At 48.4% G+C, this 26,687-nt stretch overlaps 1 protein-coding gene across 1 annotated transcript in view; it reads left to right on the top strand.

Moving 5' to 3' along the window:
- LOC138261357 (G-protein coupled receptor 83-like) overlaps window positions 1-26,273 on the top strand; it is a 769,995-nt gene extending 743,722 nt beyond the window's left edge. The window contains exon 5 of the mRNA XM_069210228.1: window positions 22,658-26,273. Within this exon, the coding sequence (XP_069066329.1) occupies window positions 22,658-23,252 (595 nt within the window). The 3' untranslated portion in view covers window positions 23,253-26,273. The remainder of the gene's footprint in view (window positions 1-22,657) is intronic.
- The last annotated feature ends 414 nt before the right edge of the window (window positions 26,274-26,687 follow it).

The raw sequence follows: 26,687 nt of genomic DNA, 5'->3' as shown, positions 1-26,687 counted from the left end.
GAATGCTGTGGCCCCTGATCTCTGTAAACTTCTTCCAGCACCAGGAGTGCTGCTGTAGCTGCATAGCCCTTCCAGAGCTCTACTTTGTGACCGTAAAGCGCTTCTCAAAAGTGCGCTTTGCCTGCTGAAGAATATCAGCGCTGCAGCCCGGGTTGCAGATTTGGCCTTAGCACTTTGAAAAGTGCTCTGTTTATGCCCCTAAATCACCGCCACAACCCGGGCATCGGATTATCCCCCAGCGCGAAGATCGCACCCCTTCCAGTTCCACCGGGGCACGAGCACAAGCAAAGCGGAGCAAGCATGCTCCTGTTGGCACCCCTGGGGCACAGTCCGCTCCTGGGAGCGCCCCCGGGGCACCTGCCGCCTTTGGCTCTGAAGGAATCACTGCGTCGGCCTGAGAACAGCTTTATACACTTGAGTGTCTTCTCGGGCCCTGGAGGGGTCCGAGCTTCAAGAATCGGAACCGCAGGACTAGGGGAAGGGGAGGGAAACGCCCCTTCCCCCGGTCTCTGCCCTAGGAGCAGGACGCTCCTCTCTTTTTGAAAATGGGGAAGGGAGACCTTGATGGAGGCCCCCTTCCTCTCGCCCCAATAATTGTTTGTTGGGCCTCGTCTAGCCCCCACCCCACGGACAGGGTGTGAGGAGGCTGAGGTAGGCTCCCACCAAGATCGTGGGCCCCCAGTGGGGCCTGTTTATCATGAGGAGAGGGTGCCAACCGCCCGCTTCCCCAGGAGCACCGTGTGGCCCCGTTGTGCGCACAGGAGCGCAGGGGGCCCCCTAGGCTCCTCCATTAGGCACAGGGAGTGCCTCTTCTTCAGGACACCAGGCACTTTCTAGGAGATATTGGCTCCAGGAGCCTAGCATAGACCTTGGGGGGTTTACAGGTTTCCTACCTGCTTTCCTCCCATTACATATTACATATATGTGCTGATGTTCCTTTTATGGGCATGACATGCTGATATGTATTTTTTATGATTTGTGATATGTTCTCTAATGTTCCTTTTATGGGTATTTATGAGGTATTCATGACAAGTGCATAGAATTCTTACTGTAATTCCTGACTACTGCTTATGTTGCAGAAACCTGAGTACTTACGTGTTCTAATGTGACAACTGCGTCAGAGTATTAGTAACTTGTGTAACGTTCTGACAACTGCTAAGGTAGCAGGGTATTACTAATGTGTAATGTTTGTCTAATTATGTTTTGTGCAATACAGTTTATTTTTACATAGCTCAGTGTTGTGATTACTTTGTGGTGTACATTTTGCCTCACATGTGCTGTGTGTGTTGTGCAAATGCTGTACACATTGCCTCCGGGTTAGGCCCGACTGCTCATGCCAAGCTACCAAGGGGGTGAGCAGGGGTTATCTTGGACGTGTAACTCCCTTGCCCTGACTAGAGCGGGTGGGTTCTGCCTGGCTCAGGTGCATACCCTAGCCATCTAGAAACCCCATTTCTAACAGGAAGCTATGAGCATTAAGCTAAAAATGTAGGAGAGAAAGTTGCTAGTGAAAAAAATCATTTTAATCTCTAGCTGTTCTCTCCATTCCTGCTGCTCAATTGGGCTCATCCTTATCTCCGTGTCAGGTGTTTCTGTTGTGTCACTTTCTTTGCCAACTCTTTCTTTCTCTCTTGACTATGGTGGTCATTCTGACCTCGGCGGTAAAAGGCGCCTACCGCCGGTCAGAAATCCTCCATAATTCCGCCGCGGTAACCCGCCACGGTCATTCTGACCCGCAGCAGCCAAACCTCCGAAAATCCGACAGCCACAACAGACCGCCAGACCAGCGGTCGGCGGAAAAGTGGAGGTGACAAAACCTCCACCGTCACGCCAACAGAAATACGCCCATGCCATTACGACCCACGAATCCACGCGGCGGTCTTTCAAACGCGGTTTTCCATTGGCGGTAAACCCCGCCGCGGTCAGAATACACACAAACGAACAAAACTCAGCCACATTGGCTGATTTGAATTCCACACACCTGATACACATACACACACCACTCCCACACACACAATACAATATAAAACACACACCCACATCACCCACAAACCCCTTCGACCAAAATCCAAAAAGAAGCACTGAGAGACACAGCAGCGATCACAGAACACCATCACACAGAGGCACACTACACCATCACCCACACAATATCCACACACAAAACAACACACACCACCACACTCAACACACTTAACTACACATACTCCACCCCACACATCATACACACCACTCCATGGCACCCCAAAGACACCCCCGCTTCTCAGACGAAGAACTCAGGGTCATGGTGGAGGAAATCGTTCGGGTAGAGCCCCAGCTCTTCGGCACACAGATCCAATACACCAGCATTGCCCGGAGGTCGGAGCTATGGCAGAGGATTGTCGACAGGGTCAACGCTGTGGGACAGCACCCCAGAAATCGGGAAGACATCAGGAAGCGATGGAACGACCTACGGGGGAAGGTGCGTTCCATGGTATCCAGGCACAACATCGCCGTGCAGAAGACTGGCGGAGGACCCCCACCTCAACCCCCACAATTTACAACATGGGAGGAGGAAGTCTTGAACATCCTGCATCCTGACGGCCTCGCAGGAGTCGGCGGAGGAATGGATTCTGGTAAGTTGAAGCTTCACTACTGCTTCCCCCCCACCTGCATGCCAAATCATACCCCAACCCTCACCCCCATCCTCGAGCCCCACCCTCACCCCCACCCCCATCCTCACCCCCACCCTCACCCCCACCACCATCCTCACCCCCACCACCATCCTCACCCCCACCCCCAGCACACCTATTCCCTGCCAATGACTCACCATCACAACCCACACATCCCAAAACCTAGGCCTGCATGCGTCCACTAAGCATGGACACCCATCATCAAAGCATGCCCAATGCATATACACATCCCCCCCACAAGCCACCCTCACCAAAGCCCCCACACACGAATGCCAGCACTTGGGGACACGGGAACCCACAGATACACCCATATGGCACACATTGAAACTATAACCATACCTCTATACCCCTGCAGGACCCGACCGCCAACACACCGCCACGGAGGGCCCAGAATTCTCCACACCCCCCACCCAAGAGGCGTCAGCGATGACAGCAGCTCTGTCGACCTGGACACTGATGACCAGCCCGGACCATCGGGGACCTCTGGACAGTCGGTTCCCCTCACACAGGCACAGGCCACTACAGACCCAAACCCCTCTGGGAACACCAGCACAGCTCCCACCCAGCGGGCCCATGCCTCTGTCTCCAGGGCGCGTCAATCTGCGGTGTGTCTACCACTACAGGGCACCCAGTATAACCCACCACCCCAACAACAACAGGGACCTGGGGGCAGTGGTAGTGGGCACACCGGCCAGGGGGCAGAGGCCCAGGGAAACAGGGCAACTCGGAGGGCAGCTGTGCGACAGGGGGGGGACGGGCCCAGGGAACCCACTCTCCACGAGGCCCTCACCACCATCATGGGAGCATACAACCGCTCCCAGGAGACGATGGCGACGGTACTGGCCCGGTTCCAGGAGATCCAGGTACTGCAGGAGGAACACTATTGGGGGTACAGGGAGGACATCAGAGCCCTCACCTCCACCCTGGTTACCATGGTAGGGCTGCTGCAGGAACTCATCAACACCAGGACGGACACTCAACAACAACAAAGGGCCCCTGCCACTAGCCTGGACCAAGAACAGCCAACCACCTCCGCCGGCGCTAGTGGACAGGAGGCCCCCGCACAACAGCAGCCCACCAGACCCCCACCTCCTGCAGGAGAAGAACCACCCCGCAAGAGGGCCCTGAGATCTCGCAAGAAGACAGAGTAGGATGTCAAGACCCCCGCCAGCAAAGGATACCACCTGATGTCATCCCACTGTCCCACATTGTCACCCTGTCCATCCTTGAACTGCCCATGCTCCATCTCTCCACAGGCCTATGGACAATGCACCTGTGTGACTGTTACTCTGGACTCTGCCATGGACATTCCTTCACCATAGCCCCCACCCACTTGAAACCACCCATCCCATTTTGAGCACTGAAATAAACACCTATTTTGCACAAAACTATCTGGAGTCTGGCTGTGAATTCAAAATATTGTAATTGACATGACAGTGCAAATATGTCCTTGTACATAGTGAAGTCAACAAACAGCTGCCACAAAGCTGTAGTCCATGGGGAAACGAAGCACATGACTCGTAGTGGGGACCCCAGATCTGAAATAGGGAGGGAAAAGCCACAACTCAGTCATCATACACTGGGGCAAATAGACAGGCAGCAGAGATGCAGGAGAGTAGTTTACATTAACAAAATTATGTTTGAATTGTTACCTGTGTCCTATTGGAAGTACTGTGCAATGATTCTGTCCCTGTTGTCTGTTTCATCCCCGTCGTCTTCCTCCTCTTCACTCTCCACAGGTTCCACAGCTGCCACAACACCACCATCTGGACCATCCTCCTGCAGGAAAGGCACCTGGCGGCGCAAAGCAAGGTTGTGAAGCATGCAGCAGGCCACGATGATGTGACACACCTTCTTAGGTGAGTACATTAGGGATCCACCTGTCATATGCAGGCACCGAAACCTGGCCTTTAGGAGGCCGAAGGTGCGTTCGATCACCCTCCTAGTACGCCCATGGGCCTCATTGTACCGTTCCTCTGCCCTGGTCCGGGGATTCCTTACTGGGGTCAGTAGCCACGACAGGTTGGGGTACCCAGAGTCCCCCAATAGCCATACACGGTGTCTCTCTAGCTGTTCCATCACGTAAGGGATGCTGCTATTCCTTAGGATGTAGGCGTCATGCACTGACCCAGGGAATTTGGCATTTACATGCAAGATGTACTGGTCAGCCAAACACACCACCTGGATGTTCATGGAATGGTAACTTTTTCTGTTCCTGTACACCTGCTCCCTGTCTCTTGGGGGAACCAAAGCCACATGGGTCCCATCAATGGCACCAATGACGTTGGGAATATGTCTAAGGGCATAGAAATCACCCTTCACTGCAGCCAATTCGCCCACCTCAGGGAAAAGGATGTAGCTCCTCATGTATTTCATCAGGGCCGACAACACTCTGGATAACACCTTCGAAAACATGGGCTGAGACATCCCAGAAGCAATTCCCACTGTTGTCTGAAATGACCCACTTGCCAAGAAGTGGAGTACTGACAGGACCTGCACCAGAGGGGGAATCCCTGTGGGTTGGCGGATGGGGGACATCAGGTCGGGCTCCAGCTGGGCACACAGTTCATGTATAGTGGCACGGTCAAGCCGGTAGGTCAGGATAATGTGGCGTGCTTCCATTGTCGACAGGTCCACCAGCGGCCTGTACACGGGAGGATTCATCCGTCTCCTCGCCAAACCCAGCGGACGGTGCCTAGGAAAGACAACATGGAGCACACAGTCAAGCAACCCACAGGTACGTACTCACAGCTTGCACAGTAAACGATTCTCTATGCAGTAAATGGCGTGTCTGAGTGGCTATGCAAGGCCTAGGCCTGTGTGACGCAGTTGAAATTGAGCCATGTGGACCCTCGAAATGGCGGCTGCCTGGCCTGTGAAGTGTGACAATGGGATGTGAGGTCAATGCGCTGGCGTGGCACACCGTGGCGGTTGGACGGTCGAAGACCGCGGCGCGAAGCCGGATTGGTTAACATTGAAGCCTATGGGTTTCAGGAGCCAATGGCGAAGGGCGCCGGCGGTGGTGGTACGCACCGCCGCGGTACGCACCGCCGCGGACGTGACCGCCATTTTCTATCTACTTATTCACTTGCGACTTGAACCTTCACAGGAGAGGACCTATACTGCAAGTGTTGCTGTGACCTCGGTCTGGAAGGGATAATGGCTGCTGCGCCTGGGGAAAGGGCCCCTGCCTTCACTGGAGAAGAGTTGGAGAAACTTGTGGATGGGGTCCTCCCCCAGTATGCGCTACTCTACGGTCCTCCAGACCAACAAGTGAGTTTAATTCAATATGGATTTGGGGCCGCTGGCTGGCTTGGGGGCCTGGCGGGGGGCCTGGCGGGGATGGGGGGCATGTTGGGCCTGGCGGGGATGGGGGGCATGTTGGGCCTGGAGGGGGGCCTAGCGGGGGGCCTGGCGGGGATGGGGGGCATGTTGGGCCTGGCGGGGGGCCTGGCGGGGATGGGGGGCATGTTGGGCCTGGCGGGGGGCCTGGCGGGGGGCCTGGCGGGGATGGGGGGCGTTGGGCCACTGGCAACGATAATGCAGACAAACTTGAACGTGGTATTTCTCCCTCCCTGTACGTGTCACATAGGTCCGCGCCCATGAGAAGATCGGGATTTGGCGTGCCATCGCCAAGGAAGTCCGGATCCTGGGGGTCCACCATCGACGGGGCACCCACTGCCGCAAGAGGTGGGAGGACATCCGCCGCGGGACCAAGAAGACCGCTGAGTCTCTGCTGGGGATGGCCTCCCAACGTAGGCGGGGTGCCTGCCGTCAACTGACCCCCCTGATGTTCCGGATCCTGGCGGTGGCCTACCCTGATTTGGATGGGCGCGTGAGGGCAGCACAGCAGACACAAGGGGGTGAGTACAAGCATAATCTACTCTGTTGTCGCGCAGTGGAGGTGTCTGGGTGGGGGAGGAGGGCTGTGGGTCCCCCTAGGCCAGGGCCATATCTGTAGGCTGGGCACCCCCGTAAGCCCCTGTGTCCCCAGCCACCACCCTCAGTAGTGTGCCAGTACAGCCATCCCTGGGCCGTGTCATCCATGGGTGCAGTTGTCAACTCTGGGCGTGTAGGGCATGTTCCACGGAATGCGTAGGGGACCCCAAGTGCGCAACTTAGTGCAGGGGGCATCTGTGTCTGTCATTACCGCTAACTGTACCGGTGATCCATGTACTCAAAATCTCTTTATTTCTCTCTCCCCCCCCTTTTTGTTTGTCTTTCTGTGTTTGTGTGCATCAGCATCATCAGGCGGAGGAGAAGTGGCATCGGGGCAGGAGGGAGCTGCATCTCACATGGCCCAGGAGGGCCATGCCACAGAGTCTGACTGGACCACTGAGACGGAGGGCGAGGGGAGCTCCACAACGGGGACGACTGGACCCTGCAGCGACACGGACACGTCCTCGGAAGGGAGCTCCCTTGCGGGGGTGGCACCATCCGTGCCCCCCGCCATTACAGGTACAGCCGCCACCCAGCGCACCATCTCCGCCCTCCCAGCAGCCCCTCAGCGTTCGCCCCGTGCCCGCTCTGCCAGGAAGCCGGGCATCTCCTTCGCCCCAGGCACCTCAGGCCCTGCCCCTGTTACCCCCGCTGCCCTCAGTGAGGAGGTCATTGACCTCCTCCGAACGCTCATTGTTGGGCAGACTACCCTTTTGAATGCCATCCAGGGGGTGGAGAGGGAGGTTCATCGCAGCAATGCGTACCTGGAGGGCATTCATTCGGGTCAGGCTGCCCATCAGCGATCGTTCCAGGCTCTGGCCTCAGCACTGACGGCAGCCATTGTCCCTGTCTCCTGCCTCCCTCTACTAACTCCCTCTTCCTAGTCTCCTGTTCCTCTGCCTGTCCCACCCACACCATCAGACCAGCCTGCACACACCTCAACACCCAAGAGCAGCTCATCCAAACATAAGCACCACAGATCACGCAGACATTCACACAAGCAACATTCCGATGCAGACATGCCAACAGTCACTACCACCTCTGTGACCCCCACCTCCTCGTCTCCCTCCTCCCTCCCTGTGACGTCTACACTCACACCTTCATTCACCTCACCATCAGCCAGTGTTACCATCACCAGCACACCCTCCAGTACAGTCCGCACACGTGCAGTCACCACCCCCACTGCCATTTACACGTCCCCTGTGTCCTCTCCCACTGTGTCTGTCACCCCCTCTTCCACACCACACAAACGCAGCCACCCACCCACCCAACAGCCATCCACCTCACGACAGCCTCCCGCTCCTGCACCTGCACCCAAAGACAGCAAACTTGTCTCGCCTACAACCACATCCTCTCCCTCCACTCCCATACCCACTGTACCTACCACTATCCATTGTCCCAGGAAAATCTATCTCTCTACTGCTACCTTCTTTCCTGACCCTGAGCCCCCCCCTCCTTCTCGTCGGGGTAAGAAGAGCACCTCAGCCACCACCAGCCCTGCAGCCCCCTTGACAAGGGTGCAGGGGTATTGGAGCCCACCAGCCCGCAGGTCTGGATCTTCGCCCAGAAGCAAGGGGACAGCCAGCCCACCCCCTGGGAAGAGGAGCAGAAGGCGGAAGGGGCGCCGCAGGAGCCCGGGTTCTATATCCCCCCAGGACACTAGCCAGCCACCGTCAACAGCCACAGCTCCAAAGGGAGGAAAGGGCCACAGACTCCTGACTAAGGAGGGCAAGGGCAGCAAGGCGGAGAAGTCAGGCAGCAGGCCTGCTGCCCATGGAGGACCCGTCACAGCTGCCCAGGAGGAGCCCGCAACCCCCATAGCCGCTGCCCAGGGAGGAACCGGCACAGCTGCCCCGGGAGAGCCCACCACCCCCATAGCCGCTGCCCAGGGAGGACCCAGCCCAGCTGGCCAGGAGGGCCCCACCACCCACAGCCCAGGTGGGCATTGAAGGAGCACCATCCCCGCTGCCCAGGAGGGCACCACCAGGCAATGAGCAGTTGGCCATAGAATGGCCGCCGTCTCCAGCACCGCTCCGCTGGGGACCGCCGTCTCAAGAACCGCTGAACTGGGCCCCGCCGTCTCCAGCACCGCTCCGCTGGGGACCGCCGTCTCAGGAACCGCTGAACTGGGCCCTTCAAGGCAAGAACCGCTGAACTGGGCCCCGCCGTCTCCAGCACCGCTCCGCTGGGGACCGCCGTCTCAAGAACCGCTGAACTGGGCCCTTCAAGGCAAGAACCGCTGAACTGGGCCCTTCCAGGCAAGAACCGCTGAACTGGGCCCCGCCGTCTCCAGCACCGCTCCGCTGGGGACCGCCGTCTCAAGAACCGCTGGACTGGGCCCTTCAAGGCAAGAACCGCTGAACTGGGCCCTTCAAGGCAAGAACCGCTGAACTGGGCCCTTCCAGGCAAGAACCGCTGAACTGGGCCCCGCCGTCTCCAGCACCGCTCCACTGGGGACCGCCGTCTCAAGAACCGCTGAACTGGGCCCTTCAAGGCAAGAACCGCTGAACTGGGCCCTTCAAGGCAAGAACCGCTGAACTGGGCCCTTCCAGGCAAGAACCGCTGAACTGGGCCCCGCCGTCTCCAGCACCGCTCCGCTGGGGACCGCCGTCCCAAGAACCGCTGAACTGGGCCCTTCCAGGCAAGAACCGATGGCCCTTTGGCAGACGTGGCAGGGCAGGATCTGTCTCGGGCAGGGCTGCAGGATGTCCTCTGGCCAACATGCCTCCTCCAGTGGCAGTGGAGTCTGTTATGGACTGTTTGGACTGTGGCTTTGCACTCCCCAGGATGGCCCAGTGGGCAGGCCAACCACTGTATGGACTGTGGCTTTGCACTCCCCAGGATGGCCCAGTGGGCAGGCCACCCACTGTATGGACTGTATGGACTGTGGCTTTGCTCTCCCCAGGATGGCCCAGTGGGCAGGCCAACCACTGTATGGACTGTATGGACTGTGGCTTTGCACTCCCCAGGATGGCCCAGTGGGCAGGCCACCCACTGTATGGACTGTATGGACTGTGGCTTTGCTCTCCCCAGGATGGCCCAGTGGGCAGGCCACCCACTGTATGGACTGTATGGACTGTATGGACTGTGGCTTTGCTCTCCCCAGGATGGCCCAGTGGGCAGGCCAACCACTGTATGGACTGTGGCTTTGCACTCCCCAGGATGGCCCAGTGGGCAGGCCACCCACTGTATGGACTGTATGGACTGTGGCTTTGCTCTCCCCAGGATGGCCCAGTGGGCAGGCCACCCACTGTATGGACTGTATGGACTGTGGCTTTGCTTTCCCCAGGATGGCCCAGTGGGCAGGCCACCCACTGTATGGACTGTATGGACTGTGGCTTTGCTCTCCCCAGGATGGCCCAGTGGGCAGGCCACCCACTGTATGGACTGTATGGGCTGTGGCTTTGCTCTCCCCAGGATGGGCCAGTGGTCATGGAGTCCCCTCGTGGATCTGGCGTCGTGTACTCAAGTGGCTGAGGTGCCCCCCCTTCCCTTCCCCCTGAGGTGCCTGTCCTTTTTTCTTTCTGATGCCCCTGCAGTGTTCTCTCCGTGGAGTTCTTGTCGTGGGACTGGGCCTTGCCCCTTTGCTCAGGACCCCTATGGTCCACGGACAGTGGTTGGACTACATATAGTAGATGTATATATTGTGTACATAGTTTATTTATTTATTTGGATTACTGCTGTCCATTTTTCAATATATCTGCCCGTTTAAGATCTCTTCTTTTGGTCTTTGCATTATTTCGGAGGGGGGGGTTTGTGGGTTGTGACAGTGATCTGTGGGAATGCATTGATGTGTGTGTTGTAGTGGGTGTGGGTGGGTGGGTGTGTGGAGGTGAGCGTTTTCCCGTTCGTAGTCTGTTTCCGCCGTGTTTTTGTCGGCGGTGCTCCCGCCCCGGAAAAGGTGGCGGATTGGTGGGTCATGATAGGGTGGGCGGTACATTGTCTGCCGCCTGGCTGTTGGCGGGGACCGCCGCGCTGTTTGTTTGTTCCGCCGTGGCGGGCGGAGTGTTAATGCGGCGGGCTGTGTTGGCGGTTCCCGCCAGGGTCAGAATTGCATATTTTGGACCGCCGGCCTGTTGGCGGGTTGGCCGCCGCTTTATCACCGACCGCCAGGGTCAGAATGAGGGCCAATGTGTCCCTCTTTAGTCCAGTCTATCACTTCCTTCCTTCCCTCCCCTACTCCTTCTGTCTCTGCCTTCGTTCTTTCCTTCCCTCCTTCATTCCTTCTAACCTCATGTCCTTCCTTCCATTGTCCTTCCTATTTTCTCCATCCTTTCCTTCTTTTCGTTCTTGCTATCTACTTTCTTCTTACCCTTGACCACTTCCTCATCGTCCTGCTTGTCTGTCCTCTTTCTTTCTTCCATCCTTCCTTTCATTATTCTTTCTTTTTATGTTACTTCCCAGCTTCCCTTTTCCCTTCATTTTTCCATTCTTTCCTGCCTTCAATACTTTCACAATTATGTATTCCCTTTCTTATCTCCTTCCTTCCTACATTGCTCCCTTCCTTTCTTCCGTCCTGCTTTTCATTCTTCCATCCCTACTTTTTTCCTCACCTCCTTCCCTTCCATAATCATCATTTTCCAACACTTTCTTTCTTCCTTTCTCTCTTTCTTTCATTCTTTCTTTCATCTCCCCCTCCAATTCCCTCCATCCCTTCATTCTCTTTCAAAGCTCTTCCTTCTACAATCCTTTCTTCATCTCCCTTCCTTTCTTCATTTTTTTCTTCCCTTTCTTTCATCTTTCCTTTCTTCACTGTCCCTCTCTAGCATCCTTGTTCCCTTCACTCCTTCTCTCTTGCCTTCACACTCCACCTTCCACGCGTTCCTCTTTTCTCACCCGATCTTTCTTTTCCTATTTTTCTATCTCCCCCTCACGTCCCTTCCTTCATTCATTTCTATGTTATTTCCCCTTTCCATGTTCCTTCTCAGTTTCCACCTTTCTTCTTTACTGAAAGAACAGATGGCACACAGCTTTCACACTCTTTCTTTCTGCCCCTTCCTTCTTGCTTAACCATTTCATTGTCTTGTGTCCGCATCACCGATCCGTGTTTACCTTTATAGACCTAAGCAATGCTAAATAATATAGTTTATTTGGAACCCGAGACTTGTGGTAGAGTCCTTCCTGCTTTGACCTGTTTTATATGAGCATTAGGAAGCAAAGGTTACTCAGAAAGGCAGTGCTTAATTTGTCAATAAAAAGGTGCCGGTGCCCAGAGCTCTCCACTGAAACATGCGGCTGCGGCAATTAAATGTGCAAACACGGAATACTGAGGCAGCGTAATCCTGAAGCCATTGCAGGCCTCTTTAAGCCATTTACAGCCACTCCCTGCCCTTTCAGATCACTCTTGCAGCTTTCTACTTTCTTCCCTTTGTGGCACTTTTTCGTTTTTCCCTTCCTCTGTCTTTCCCATATGTGTCTTTTGCTCCCAGCAAATGGCCCTCAAAAATAAGTGCCGGTGCTCAACACCGAAAACAACAAGCACAAATTAAGCACTGCTGAAAGGAGACTTAAAGTACATGTCTTTAAATTGTCCCTGACAAGTCAGCATGATGATGCTGGCATCCATTTTAGCTGGTATGTCTGGTTTTCTACACACACTTATGATTGCTGTAATAAAATTACATCCATAACCAGAAAAATAGGATACGAATGAGGGTCCGTTTGGGGATGCAAGTAATTAACACCTTCAGCAGCAGCTGCTCTACCATATGTACAAATCGACAAAAATGCTTCTTTCCTTCAGAGATGTTCACGCTGAAATCCCTGCGGGTGCAGCAGCAGAGACCGCACATCACAACAGGGCATAAAACACGGCTCAGTCAAAAGACGAGAACGAAACACCAACTAACGATTGTAATGACATTCCCTAAATAAAGAAAGGGCAGACCCAGGAATATAGGGGACGCTTGCACAAATGAGATCGGTGGATGCCCCACCGACTTTAGCATGTGCTCCAGCAATCATCAGAAGCTAGCCAGGGAGGTAGATAACAACAGTGCAGCAGGTGCAGTGACACCGGGGTGTGGGAGTCCAAGAAGACCAACTGCATCCTAATTTTATATTTCTGTTACTACTAAAGCGGATGATAAGGTGTGGTGGGTCCATTTTTCTTGCTTGCATTACATATGACACCTTTGTTATCCATTGAACAGAACTCTAAATCAGGCTGCATATTTCCTCAATCATTACACAGGGGGCCCCAGAAACTATCCTTCATGAAATGATAAAAGATGATGTAAAGATAACAGCCACCTCGAAGTGTAAAGATGACAGCCACGTAGAAGTGTTACTGCATAATGTTTTAGGTCCAGCACGCAAAGGGCTCTGTCTCTGTTGCTTTCTCTCTACAGGTTTATAACCACGCCCATGAGTTTGGTTGGTTCGAGGGCTTGCCTTTTAAAATTTGCTTGCTTTCATTAGTGGAAGTCATGCATATGTCAGGCCTTTTCGGGTGTTTATCCCACCTCGAGCGCACTGGCCAACTACTGAAAACATACGAGGCTCCATGTTTTCCGTATGGTTTCTGCATTACTTTTTCTCTTTATTTTATCCGGCGCGATTTCGCTGGGCAGTAGTTGAACGGTTTGCAAGACATTGACCCTCTTACATAGATAATTGCAGTTTTGCCTATAACATGGATAAGTGCACTTTGATAGTTTAACTGCGAGCTATCTCTTGTTTCCTTTTACGTGTTTGCTTTGCGGCCATCGGCTCATTTAAATGATGTATTTCCGATAAACTATGGAATGAATTGTACAGGTGGGATATATCCCCCCTCTGTAATTGGCTTTGAAACTACTACTGTGTGTTCAATAACACCATGCAATATATAAGAATGGATGTCAGGTACTTGCAGTATTAACTGTATTATCCTGATTTCGTGGTGTTCATTTCATAAACCTCAAAAGCTTGCTTTCCTGGCATCTGTTTATTTTTAGCTCAGCTCGAGACCCCACTATTGCTGCCAATGAGCTTTGTTTATTTGGGTAAATGTATGCATGCTTAGCACGGAGGAGGCCCTGCCTGTATGTCTACATGTCTGGCTACCTGTGGTGTCTGCACTGTGCACAATAAATTACTCTGACAGAGTCAGGAGTTGCTTGAAGGTTTCCCGTCTCAGCTGTCAGAAAGCTGAGTGAACAAAAATGTTCTGGTTGAAGTGGCTTCACTTTGAAGCAGCCTGCTGTGCCATGCTCGTTCCTTACTCAACATCACCTTTAGGCACGAGGATTGGGGTGCTGGTGGCATAGTTTCAAATATATGTAGTCTCTGTCCCATTGGGAAATATGGTGCAAAATGGTGGCAGGGTTTTTACAGGCGCCATCTTGGTCATCTTACCATCAGCGCTTAAGGTTGCGGCTGATGACTGTCCTGAAAAGCCTCCCCTTAATTGGCACAGTCCCTTTGAGAGATATGATTGGATAAGGCGAGAGCGGTCTGTAGATGTAGTCAGTGTGCACTCTCTATCTCTTTCCCTCCCTCTTTCTCTCTCCCTCCGGTCCACACAACACAGTGAGATCCAAGATTATTATAATCGCAGCCTCCTTAGTTGACGGTCTACGATTTACCACTAAGAACTGATGGGGCACATGCAATAGACACGTCAGTAAAGCATCCATTGTGCCGACCAAGAAGCATTGGAGGCTGGAGCTCTACATCACCTTGATAAAGAGGGTTCATTGTAAGCAGGAGGTGATGTCATTCTGTCCCTACTTTCTGTTGAGGGATTCCGGATGTGTTCATGTGTGCAGTGTGCCCTACTTCCTAAATACTGCAGCTTAGTGATACAAAAGGAAGATTGCATTATTGTGTGTTCATTTTATCAGCCCATCTTTCATTTAATCTAAGTCTTGGTTCATTTTTAAGGGTCGAGCGCAGAAAGCGCTCTGTCCCTGTTGTAACCACGCCCATGTCACGCCCATCAGTTTGGTTGGTTCGTAGGCTTGCCTTTTTAAATTTACTTGATTTCAATAGTGAAAGGCATGCATACGTCATGCCTTTTCCTGAGTTTAGCCCTTCTCGAGAGCACTGGCCAACTACTGAAAACAGACGAGGCTCCATGTTTTCCATATGGTTTATGGACTACTTTTTCTCTTTATTTCGTAGGCAGCACGATCTCTCTGGGCAGTAGTCGAGCTCTTTGCATGATATCAACCCTGTTACCTGGATAATTGCACTTTTGCCTGTTACATGGATAAGTGAACTTTTGCTGATACGTTTCACTGCAAGTGAACTTCTCTTTCCTTTGGTGTGTCTGCTTTGCGCTCATGGCGGCCGTCGGCTCGCTTCTTGTGACACTGTTTTACTTTTCATTTTCAGTTTATGTGGCAAGAAAAGTCTGGTTAGGAGTTTACAACGCTAATAGCTCTAACTCGAGCAAATGCGAGACCCATTGCAGTGCAAATGCTTGCTTCTCTTCTTATTTCAAGTATGTAGGTTTGTGCTTGCTGTAACAAGAAGTGTTACTTTAAGAAGCAACATCTTGGTCCATGACATTAAGTTAAAAAAGATAAGTAAGTAGCTATGGCAGTCGCTCGAGAAAGGTCACGCCGCCGCTTGCAAATTAAATTTATAAATACATCTTGTAGTTAAAGGTGAGTGCTGCCAGATGAACCCCACCGCCTGTCTTTAGTCGAGTTAAGCAGGTTTTAAAGCAGTTGGAAAAGGCTGAGATAGCAAACGACTCTGGAGAGAAATTATTTTCCGGGGACGCGAGCATGCATGACTCATTCATTTCATTTACTAGGCCCTGGACAGGCAGGCTGCTTTTTAATCAGCTTATTTGTGCAACCTAATTTTAATATAAAATATGTCAGTTCTTTAAACCCTAAAGTATACAAAAAGTGATGAAGAGAAAACTTGAATTAATCTCAGATACTGGTAATTACTGTGTTTCTTGGGCTCGATTCACAAAGGTAAACTTAGACATTTGATCTAAACGTAGACCACACGTCTAAGTTTACAACTTTGGGAATTCAGAAACAGCATTTACCATTAGTATCTTAGGTCTGCACTTGGGGAGTACCTGGCTTCGCTGTTTGGGCTGGACTGTTCCTGTTGGAGCATGGTCAAGGCTGATTTGCATATCACTGGGTCCAAATTGAGGTAGCATAGTGTGCAAAATAGTGATGGACTGGGATGCGGCCCGAGTAATTACCAGTGGCTGAGTTTAGTTCAAGCATTCCATCTATCGCTTCTTTGTAAACAATGGCCCGATTCACAAAATTAAACATCGGGTTTTTGTTTAGGCCAAAATTCGAAGGGGCATATTTAAGAAAAGTGGTGCTGCACTAGCCCACCCCCCCTAACGCCACCATGTGTGCACCGTATTTAAAATATGGCGCACCATATCAGAATTTGTTACGCTACTCTGGCGCTTTGCAGGATTAATGTAAAAAATTCTGACGCTAATCCTGCAAAACACTGGAGGCCCACTGTAAGCAATTGAAAAAAATGGCACAAGGAAATCTCTTAGATTTCCTCGCACCATTTTTTTTGCCCCCCCCCCTTAATGGGGGAACGCCCCCTTTGCATACATAATGCCTGCCGCAAAGATTACAAAGTGGCGCAATGCATGCTTTGCGCCACTTTGTATATATGGCACGCCATTTTTGGGCTTCTAACGCCACATTAGTGTAAAAAAATTATGCTAATATGGCATTCGAATGGCGCTGGGGGCTCTTAAAAAAGCCCCAAAATTTATAACTTTTCGCAATTTACAAAGGTAAGTTATGAGTAGTATTTTTACGTCTGCACCCGGATTGTAATCTAAGCACCTGGAGTGAACTCTCCGCATCGGAAGTGGAATCTCTACACTTTGGATGGATCTCCGACCCTAGTGCAGAGATTGCACCCTGAGGGCAGAGATTCCACCCCAAATGCGGACATAAAGATACTACTTATAACTTACCTTTGTGAATACCCAAAAGTTGTAATCTTAGACTTAGACCAAAAGAATATGTTTACCTTTGTGATTTGGGCTTCATATGTTTAAGAAGATGACAACATAAACAAATCAAGGTGGCTTTAATTGCTGCCCTCTTAGCTGAACCTGCCACCAACAAAGGCCCATATTTATACTTTTCTTAGCGCCACTTTTTCAATTTTACAATTATGTTTTGTAAGTTTGCGCCACTTTTGCATCAAAAAATGATGCAAACAAAGCGCTACAAAAGTATAAATATGGGCCAAAGTGTTTGCGCCTAATATGTAACAAGAAAAAACTCAGGTAACTTTGATAAACCTACAATCTGTTTAACTCTAAGGAATACCAGAGGAACACCTGAGGTTTTTCTGCAACGGAGTCATGTTTTTCTTAGAATATGACTGAAAAGGGATAAAGGTAATTTAATATGTTTTTGCTTTCCATTTATGCAACAGTATATTTAATATCCATGGTAATAATAATATGTAAAGTAATATATATATATATATATACATATATATATATATATATAAATATATGTATATATATATATGTATATGTATATGTATATATATATATATATATATGGTTTTGCATGTTCAAAATGGGAGCCTAATTATAACGTCCCTGTAACCTTTGGATTTTTGAGTGAATTTCTATGTTTTTTAAAATTTCTATTTCCTAACTAAAACGACCGTGTAACCTTTGTTTCTTTAGTGAATTTCTATGTTTTTTTAACGCATGGCCCTCCCTCCTCAAGCCGATATCGTCCCCGGAGACCCCATCCGCAGGGCCCCAGCATACAGTTTTGTTTTTGGTTGGGAGTGGGGCTGCGTGCCCCTTCCCAAGCTGATCTCAGCCCAGGGGAACCTATCCCGGGGTCTGGCCTAAACATTTCATTCTTTTGGGGAATGGGCTGTGCGGCCCCCTTCCCCAGGCTGATCTCGGCCCCTGGGAGCCCATCTCTCAGGGCGTGGCCTAGTTGTTTTTTTAGGTGGGGTTGGGAGAATGTGGCGATCTTGGCCCCAGGGACCCCATCCCCGGGGCCCAGCCATGTGACCTGGGTGCCGACAGTCCCCAATGCTGCTGACTGGGTGCACCAATGTGGAATAACATCTACTTAAGATACATGAAAAGAGCATTCCTCTTTTGCTATCTGCTAAATGTGGCCTTTCATCCAATAGGATTGAACTTTGCAGCATTTAAAGATCTATGCTGTGGCATTTTGTTAATCACCAACATTGAAAAAGACTTGTACGTCGAAACGCATTAGATGAATAAACGCTATGGCTGGAGTCCGCTGAGTGCTCTGTTCTTCTCTGTTTTGGGGCTTTCTTTTGGAATTTATCACGTGATGGCCACAATTGTGACATAAGCACTCATACTGAAAGATCAGCAGTAATTAGTGGCAATTGGTTGGAAATATATATATATATATATATATATATATATATATATATATATATATATATATCCATGGTGATATCTAGTGCTTGTTCTCGTGGTGTTATTCTTTAACTACAGACTTTGTACAACAAGTGGAGCTTTTTTTAATATTAACCAATCTAAGTATTGTGGCCACAGTGTTGACTACCACAATATTGTGAAGGTGTGTATACACACCTAAGTATAGATTTGCTATTTTTAATTTCATATACATGACAATATATAACTTCAAGGTGAGTTGGTGTGGATTTAAGAACACCAAAATCTATACTTATGTATGAATACTTACCTTCTCAATGTTTTTGTCCTCTATACTCTGACATACAAGGTGGGGGCAGTGAGTCCAAAAATTACGCATCCGCAGCCAGTGCTGTGGATTCTGGGTCTGCTGGTGCAGTTGGAAGTTCTGCAACTAAAGAACAACCAATGTACCAGCTGCCGAATAATTTACAGACCTTTGCTGGGGAAGTGGTGGTGTCCTGGGGACAGATGTATGAGGTGGTCTGTATCATATGACAACTGACTAGAGTTGAGGTGGCTGGAGATAGGGATTAAGGTGCAGGTGAACAGAGACGAAGGGGTGATAAGAGGGAGCAGTACCTCTAACCACAGTAAAAGAACTATGGGCATATTTACGAGCCCCTTGCACTGCTGTTGTGTTGCTTTTTGTGATGCAATGGCAATGCAAACCTTTAAATCATCTCTGTGCGGCCATGCAAAGCCATTTAGCGTGGCTTTGAATGGCCTCATAGATAAGTAATAAGGCAAGGCAGTGCAAATCACTGCACTTGCTTACTCTGCATTAGGGACGCATTCCATGGGTGTTGTGGTTGGTGTTCCCACACAACACCAATAGATTTTGACGCATCCCCAGATTTACCCAACCTTGTAATCCTGGGGATGTGCCAAAACTTTACGCCTCCCCAATATCTGTAATTCTCCTTGTTTTTTCCTCTTTTTATGTGTGCTATATTCTGCAGCACATATAGAAAGAGGAGAAAGGCTCCCAGGATTGTTATTGTGCAGGATGGTCTCCCTTCCTGCACTAAAACAATCCTGCATGGAATGCAGGCACCCTTGCCTTATGGTGCAAGAATGCCTGTGTCGGCACTAACCTGCTGAAACAGCACCAGTGCAGAGGGAAAGAACAGGAATGGGCCATATGCCGTAGATGCGGTACATTCCTCCCCTTTGCCTTTGACGCAGCGAGCTCAACAAGATGACGCTGCGCTGCCCTACGCCAAAAGCCCATAAATATGGTCCCTAGTCCCTGCAGCAAGTTGGGGCTTCCCATTTGGTGGTTTCTTCAGCATGGAAGAACCAGATTCTTGTCTCCAGCATGAGCAGTGAAAGGAGAAGAAGAACTGCAGGGTGGGGAAGAAGTGGCTGGGACACCCTTACAAAAGTGGTCTTAAAATAACTAGAGTGTCAACTTAGAGAACATCAAGTCTTTCCTTTGCTTTCAGTGTCATTTAAAGAATATCCCTCCATTTCCCTTGTACCCAGTTAATTAGTACAGTGGCTAACACCAGGCTGTAGGAAAGTTTTTGCATAAGACAAACTCCTGTTTAGCAACCCTGTCCACATCCTACGACTGTGCAGGCTTAGCTGTCTGTCAGAACCTTTGTTCTGAGAAGCAAACAAGCACTGGCAAAGTCAGTAGGTCTGGCTTTAATGTGCAAACATAGGCTCGGAAATGTACAAATGCTGTTGACGTGTTAGCAGGTTACAGACAAACTCACTGGTTTGTCAGTACTCGTTTTATTATTATTTCCTTTAAGCTTTTTTAACGTGAAAAACTTATCCATTCTCGAAACACTACAACTAAAAAAAGATAAAAGCATATTTTCCAAAGTAAAATAGTTGATTTCCCCAGCTCTGTTATGAGTATTTTACTGCCAGCTACAAAGGGGGCGGTCTTTTTGAGGCTTCACCTCTTATAGAAGAGTCACAATTTCTGAGTTTGGTGCTTGGAATAATAATTACTTTAAAAACAGGTTGTAACAAATCAGTACTTATCAGAAGGTTGTTCAACGCAGCCCATGATCTGTTATTAGGCTACCCGGATCAAAAACAGATTTTAATGCTGACATGTCGCCTCTTTGTAGAGAAGAGACCAAGGGTAAATGGGAAACTGCTCTCTATCCAAATTAAAATGGAGTTCGAATAATGTCTTGCATGACTATGTTAGCTCAGGGCACAGTTGTGTTACTTAAGCCTTGTCTCATAACAGGGGTGTCCAGCAAAGGTATGGAAGGGCCAGATGCTTTCTTGAGACTGAGCTCACCCACGTACGATACTTTGAAATATGCAGGAACTGAGTCCGATTAGCTGAATTTTGGAGAAGGACATTTTTGGGAAGTGAAATGTTTGTCTGAAGTAATCCTCAAGGAGATCTCGGATTGGTTTGCAATGATTAACTTTTGTGAAATGGGTCTAGAAACTGCAATTGCTATAAATTATCTGACACTGCTCCCTATGTGGTGTAATTTGTTATTATTTGTTTTAATTTTTTATGTGTGATATACTCCAAGTTGTGTAAGTCTCACATTCTGAAGCGCAAATCTCTTTTTCATCCCCTGGTAGTCTTTGCCACCTGTCCCCATTTGGTGCCCCAAACCAGGTATGTTTCCTACCCCACTTCAGTCCCTCATACAATCCCATATTTTCAGGCACTATTGCCTCCAGGTTAAGGTCTCCTTTACAAATTCTGGCTACCCCCTCTTCGCACCGTCTTCATGGGTCCTGACCACTATGGCTCTCTACTCTTCCACCCTAACTTGTCTCCTGCTCTGCCCCATCAAATATCCTGTCCTCCAGGGACAGCCGGGCAGTGCTTTATTTGTAAAAGAATAACTTTCGGTGGCAGCGTAGTCTTGAATCCAACTGATCCCTCTTCACTTCACTGCCAGACACTTCATACACCCTTTATCTTGCTCTTGCAGGTTCCTGTGTAATTTTCAGCTGGGCTCAAAGCCATGGCCAAATTTAAGGGGACATCAGACATCCTTTTATTCCAGTGGCCTAGCCAGGAGAGCTATGTGGATCCTCCCATCTAGATGCAAATGCAATGGAGGGTAAACAAATGGACACATCTTGTTATCCCTTAATAGATACTTAGGAGAAGCATGCTTTTGAGTTTGGTCACCCCATTTATATAAGAGATATGCATGCACTGTAGAAATGTCAGAAGTGCTGGTCTCCCTCAGTATTTACACAAATAAAAATTCAACTACCACTATTTTCTTTTATTTCTTTTATGGCGCTACTCATCCAAATGCAGGATGTCAGATGGCAGAGCGCTTTATATTACATGTACACATTATACATTGAGAATAAATCATATGTTTGTAAATCAATGTAAAGGGTGTGTTACATAAGACAGTGAGTGTTACAAGGTGCTTTAAACCAGTGCTTAATTTGTGCTTGTTGTTTCCGGTGCTGAGCACCAGCATTTATTTTTGAGTGCCAGGGGTTATTCTTCTGCCTCAAGCATTTGCTGCTAGCAAAAGATACACATGGGAAAGACAGAAAAAGGGAAAAACGAAAAAGCGTCACAAAGGAAGAAAGTAGAAAGCTGCTGGAGAGAGCTGATGGGGCAGGGAGTGGCTTTCTATGGATAGAAGAGGCCTGAGATGGCTTCAGGATTAGTCCGCCTCAATATTCCATGTTCACACATTTAACTGCAGCGGCCGCGCGTGTTTAAGAGGAGGTCTTTGTGCACCAGCACCTTTTTATTTACAAATTAGGCACTGCTTTAAACCCATAAGATATTTTTAAAAGAAGACTTCACAACCAGTTAAGCAGAACAAATTTACTGTCACATTTCTGCTTGTCACCAATTTCTTTGCAGTAGAGTTTTAAAAAAGAGGGTCAGACTTATCAAATGGTTGCACTGCTTTAGCATCATGCAATGGGGCGCAAAATTGACGCAACCCTTAAGCAGTATTTATCAAAACACACAAGGCACCTTGTGTGGCTTGATAAATCCAGAGTAACATTGCGCAAATCGATGTGTTGCGTTACTCTTCCCTGAGGAGGCATTCCATGGGTGCAGCATGGGTGTTCTGGCACAGCACCAATGGGTTTTGTTGCATTTTCAGATTTACCATGAGTGGTATACATTAAAAATGCTCCAAAACTGCTACACCTCCATGATTATTTCTCCTCATATTTTCCTATTTCTGTGTGTACTGCATTTTACATTATTGTAAATCTGGCACATAGTTTGGTTCATCCGTGTACATTTCCTTTCTTTTAAACTTTCAGACAGTGTACATTATGGCAAAATATTCAGAAATAGGAGACAAATATCGGATTTGGTGGTCATGCATGTTTTATCTATATTGATGTGAATCACTTCAACAAAAAGTTACTTATTAAAACATGAGGGGAAGGAAACACCCAAACACCCTACATGGGTTGGGCAGCCATATTGCCCTTGCGTTCACAGTGGCACAGAGACTTAATATATGTGGTTGAGTTTTAAGCATAAGCTGAAGTTCTGAAATGGGTTGCTAATGTGAGAGTTACACTTGTACTTGCCCAAATCAAATAAATCGTTCAAAAGTCCAACATTAAGGGTTAATGTGTAAAAAATAATGAGAGTTAATGAAAAACTGTTCTGTATAATGCAGTTGTAAACTGTAGTTGACATGTCTGTTTTCTTCATTTTTAGTGAAACTACAGTGCGGAGCCTTTGCACACCAGACTTTCCGGAACCTTCCAAACTGTTCTGGAAATACCTTGACCTTTGCACCTTCTTACTTCTGTACCTATTACCCCTTGTCATCATCACCATTGCCTACACCCGCCTGGCCAAGAAGTTGTGGATGCGCAATGCTATTGGGGACATTACCACCGAGCAGTTCATCACCCACCGCAAGAACAAGAAGAAGAGCATTAAAATGCTGGTGCTGGTTGTGGTGGTCTTTGCCGTCTGCTGGTTCCCCTTGAACTGCTATGTGCTGCTTGTCTCTAGCTTGAACATTCAAACCAAAAATGCCCTTTATTTTGCTTTGCACTGGTTTGCTATGAGCAGCACCTGCTACAACCCATTCATCTACTGCTGGCTCAATGAGAGCTTTCGCCTGGAGTTGAAGTCCTTGCTGCGCATGTGCAGGAGAGTGCCTCAATCCCAGGATGATACACTCCCAGCTGTCAACCTACCCTACAGAGAAGCTTGGATAGAGCAAGCGAGTCTAAAGCAAGGGCCGTCCTCTCAGAGCATCCGCTCCACCACCAACGTACAGACTGTCAACACTGATTTGTAGAAAGCTGGACTCAGAGGGAGTCTTGGAAGCACAATAGTTCAATTAAGTTTTATGGCCGTGTGACTCAGGTCCACAAATGCTTATTTTTGTTAGTGGGCACTAAATGTCTGGCACGAAGGACACAGAGATCAGTGGCATCAGTCTGATAAAGCTGCCTGCTTAACAAATGTGACATGGAATGAACCAATGAGGAGCTAGTCTTCACAGTGCTTGAAGCAGTGGAAACTGACATTGGTCCATGAGGACCAGTTAACCTAGACCTTCAGGATATCCACACCTAATGCATGTACACACAGCACATCTAAATTGAACCACTTACATGGACAGGGGTTAAACAAGAAAACCTGGAGCAGAGTCTGTCCATTAGCCCAAAGATGGACAGCTGGATTTGAAAAAAATCTATTTTTGCTGATAGGAAAAATGACAATTTACATAAACTGATGTTTGGAGGGATTAATGTTGTTTTAGGGACATTTGAGAGTGCTTGTGTTGAGTTTGGTCCAGGACATGTTGTATATGTCATGTTATGGCACTGGATGAAAGGGTACCTGCCACATTTACTCAGCCTTCGACCATGTGCCTGACACACAACTCTGACTTTAAATGGACTACTTGTCCTGTGCCATGGCTTGTCTACGATAAAACATGGGTCTTGCAAAAAGAGATACTTTCCCGCTAATATGCAAAGCTTTCACACGATTCACCTTAAACAGCATCTCTTGAAAGTGATATTCTTGTTTGCTGAATAATTCTGCAATCTGTGACTGCTGAACGAATTAATGTTGAAAATTCAAAATGTCACATCCCCTGATTCTAAGTTGTGATGGCATTGGCTCAGCCAATCAGAATACTCAGTTCATGGAAGCGTGTAGAAAGAATAAGAAGCTGGTGAAAAAGTGTGTTTATGAATGTGTGTGAGACAGTGACCTTGATGGGGGGGTCTAATAATCTTCTTGCCTTCATGCTATTGGATGCCAGTCATTGTTAGTTGTCCATCCTCCCTTGTATCTCGTCTTGGCCCATATTTGCAGAGTGAGCAATTAACAGCTAAAAATGGCTGCAGCTGTGGGCAATGATTTAGATTGAATTAGAATTTGATGTAATGTCTCCTACATCATGTGTAATTGTTAGGGCTGCGTAGTGGTTCATATTAAAATTAATAATTAGCCTATGTGGTTGTTTGCCTTTAGCGGGAAGGTCTCCCAGTTTATTTGCAATGCACAGACATGGATTTGCCCCTTGCATTCTAACATGTGCTAGTGGCTATGTGCATTTGTGATCTAGAACCCCCTTGCCCCTTAAACAGCACATTGCACCTAAATAACTAAAGGTTTATTGCAGGACTACACTTTATTTCCTGCCATGAGGGATACAACATTCGAGTTTAGTTTTATTTTACTAAAATTAGTCATCTGGATTTTTAGTCCACTTGGTTACATTTTGGTGAACCAGGTCTGCCCAGTGCAAGGCACTGCCCCGGACCTCACTACAGCATTTTTTGGCTGTGCCTAGTGCAACACTATTGGTGTCACGAGTCTGTGATTTCAGTATGGCACATACCTGTTCTTCAGTTTCCCATCATCTCTAGCTCTATTCTCCTATTTCAGAACACAGACAGTGCTCTCATCATTACCCCTTAGAGTCACAGGGCCAGATTCACAAACAGCCTCCACACTTGTGGTGGAGTCTCCTCAATCGTGGCAGAATCTCTGCAATGAGAATTCTCATTGGAGAGATTCCGCCACGATTGTGGAGACGCCGTCACGTCTGTGGAGCCTCCGCCACGAGTGCGGAGGCTTTTTGTGAATCTGGCCCAGTGTGTCCAATCACAAGGGCTAAATATTTGATGTGCCATTGGGACAAGTGACACTGGATATACTATTATATCTCATGTTTATAAGATCAAGCCATATGAACTATCTTGCGCAGATGCCCTGCCAAGAGCATGGGAACTCTTTTATGTGGTGAAGTAAGTACCGAGGCACCATCCCTTGCGCATAATACATGCAGTGCACAGTGTAAGTTCTTAATGATAAACAAAGTCATTGTTTTACTGGGAACTGGGTGGGATCCCACAGAAGCCTTATTGCTCAATTACTGCACTTATCCTTTGGGTGCTCATCAGGGCTCATTGCTTTAATTGCACTTATGTAGAGATTTGTGGCTAAACGCGGCAGAGTATTTCACAGACAACTCAGTGAGGAACAGAATGTTGTTAATGTGTATTGCAGAAGATGGTAACCACTAGAAGTGATCAGTGGACTTTCTCTTTCTGCAAAAAATGCAAACATGGCATTGTTGCTTTGAAGTGATTTGCATTTTCAGTCAATCGTACCGCTTACTTTTCAATTGTAAAGTGGCATGCAAGCTCTGATGTTTTCTGTACCGTAGATAATGTAAATGTTCTTGGAATATCTCATTTGAACTATTCTGGTAGCATCTTCTCTTCTGTCAAGAATGTTCATTCTTTTGAAAGTAGTTTTCACGCAGTGTAAACATTTAAGTGCCAGGGCCCGAATTATTTCTCAGGAGGGCTCCGTGTTTGGCAGTGCCCACTATCTCTGCCAGCACTGCTAAACACTAACCTTAACACAATATGAGTGTGACATTATGTGTATCCCAGGTTTACCAAACAGTGTAAATATGGCCTAGACCTGTTGCATCTTTTCTCAAGTGTATTGAATTAGTTGTTCAGGAGTTCTGCTAAAGAAAAGTGCTGCTGTTTAGAAATCATTTCCTGTGCGCAGGACTGGCAAACACCGGCACCAATTAAGTACTGTTTTAATACCATTCAGAAATATGTTTTACTGTCAACTTGCTGACCTGAGCCGTGTTCTGCCGCCTCCTTGTCTCTTTCAATTTGGGGCTATGATTCGATCTCGGATCTCTTTGTAAATATCTCAGCCATTGTTGACTGGTGAACATGGCTGCTGCTGAAATTGCACTGCATATTTCTGAGTTCAAATCACAGTTATTTGATACCGTCTTTGTACTTCATTCCATAAACTGTGATGTAACTATTGATGACTCTGTTTGATATTTGTAACCTTTGATATTGTTACTTTATTTATAAATAGCACTGATACACCTTCCCTGCCACAAGAAATGTGTCCCAAATATACAGGCAAAATATAAGCGCAAAACAAGCCAGTGGAAGCATATCTGATGAGAGTTAATTCACATACTGTTACCAAATATTATATGCACTAGGGTTTTCGTCATGTTTCGAGTTGGGATGTTGAGCTCTCCACCTTCCCTGTTCTGTGCTCTCAGCATTTCCTAGGATCATATTAGTCTGGGTGGGAAAACTCGTCTTTTGTTCTTATTATCCTTCTGTGCTTCACCTTTGTGACATTTGTAATTTTCTGCCTTTCATACACGAATCTTAATCAAGGTCAGCTCAGGCTAGAAAGAGTGTCTCTCCTTAAAATCTCT

The sequence above is a fragment of the Pleurodeles waltl genome, chromosome 2_1 (genome assembly GCF_031143425.1).
Source record: "Pleurodeles waltl isolate 20211129_DDA chromosome 2_1, aPleWal1.hap1.20221129, whole genome shotgun sequence".
Taxonomy (NCBI): domain Eukaryota; kingdom Metazoa; phylum Chordata; class Amphibia; order Caudata; family Salamandridae; genus Pleurodeles; species Pleurodeles waltl.
This window is presented reverse-complemented; position numbering and strand designations above follow the sequence as displayed.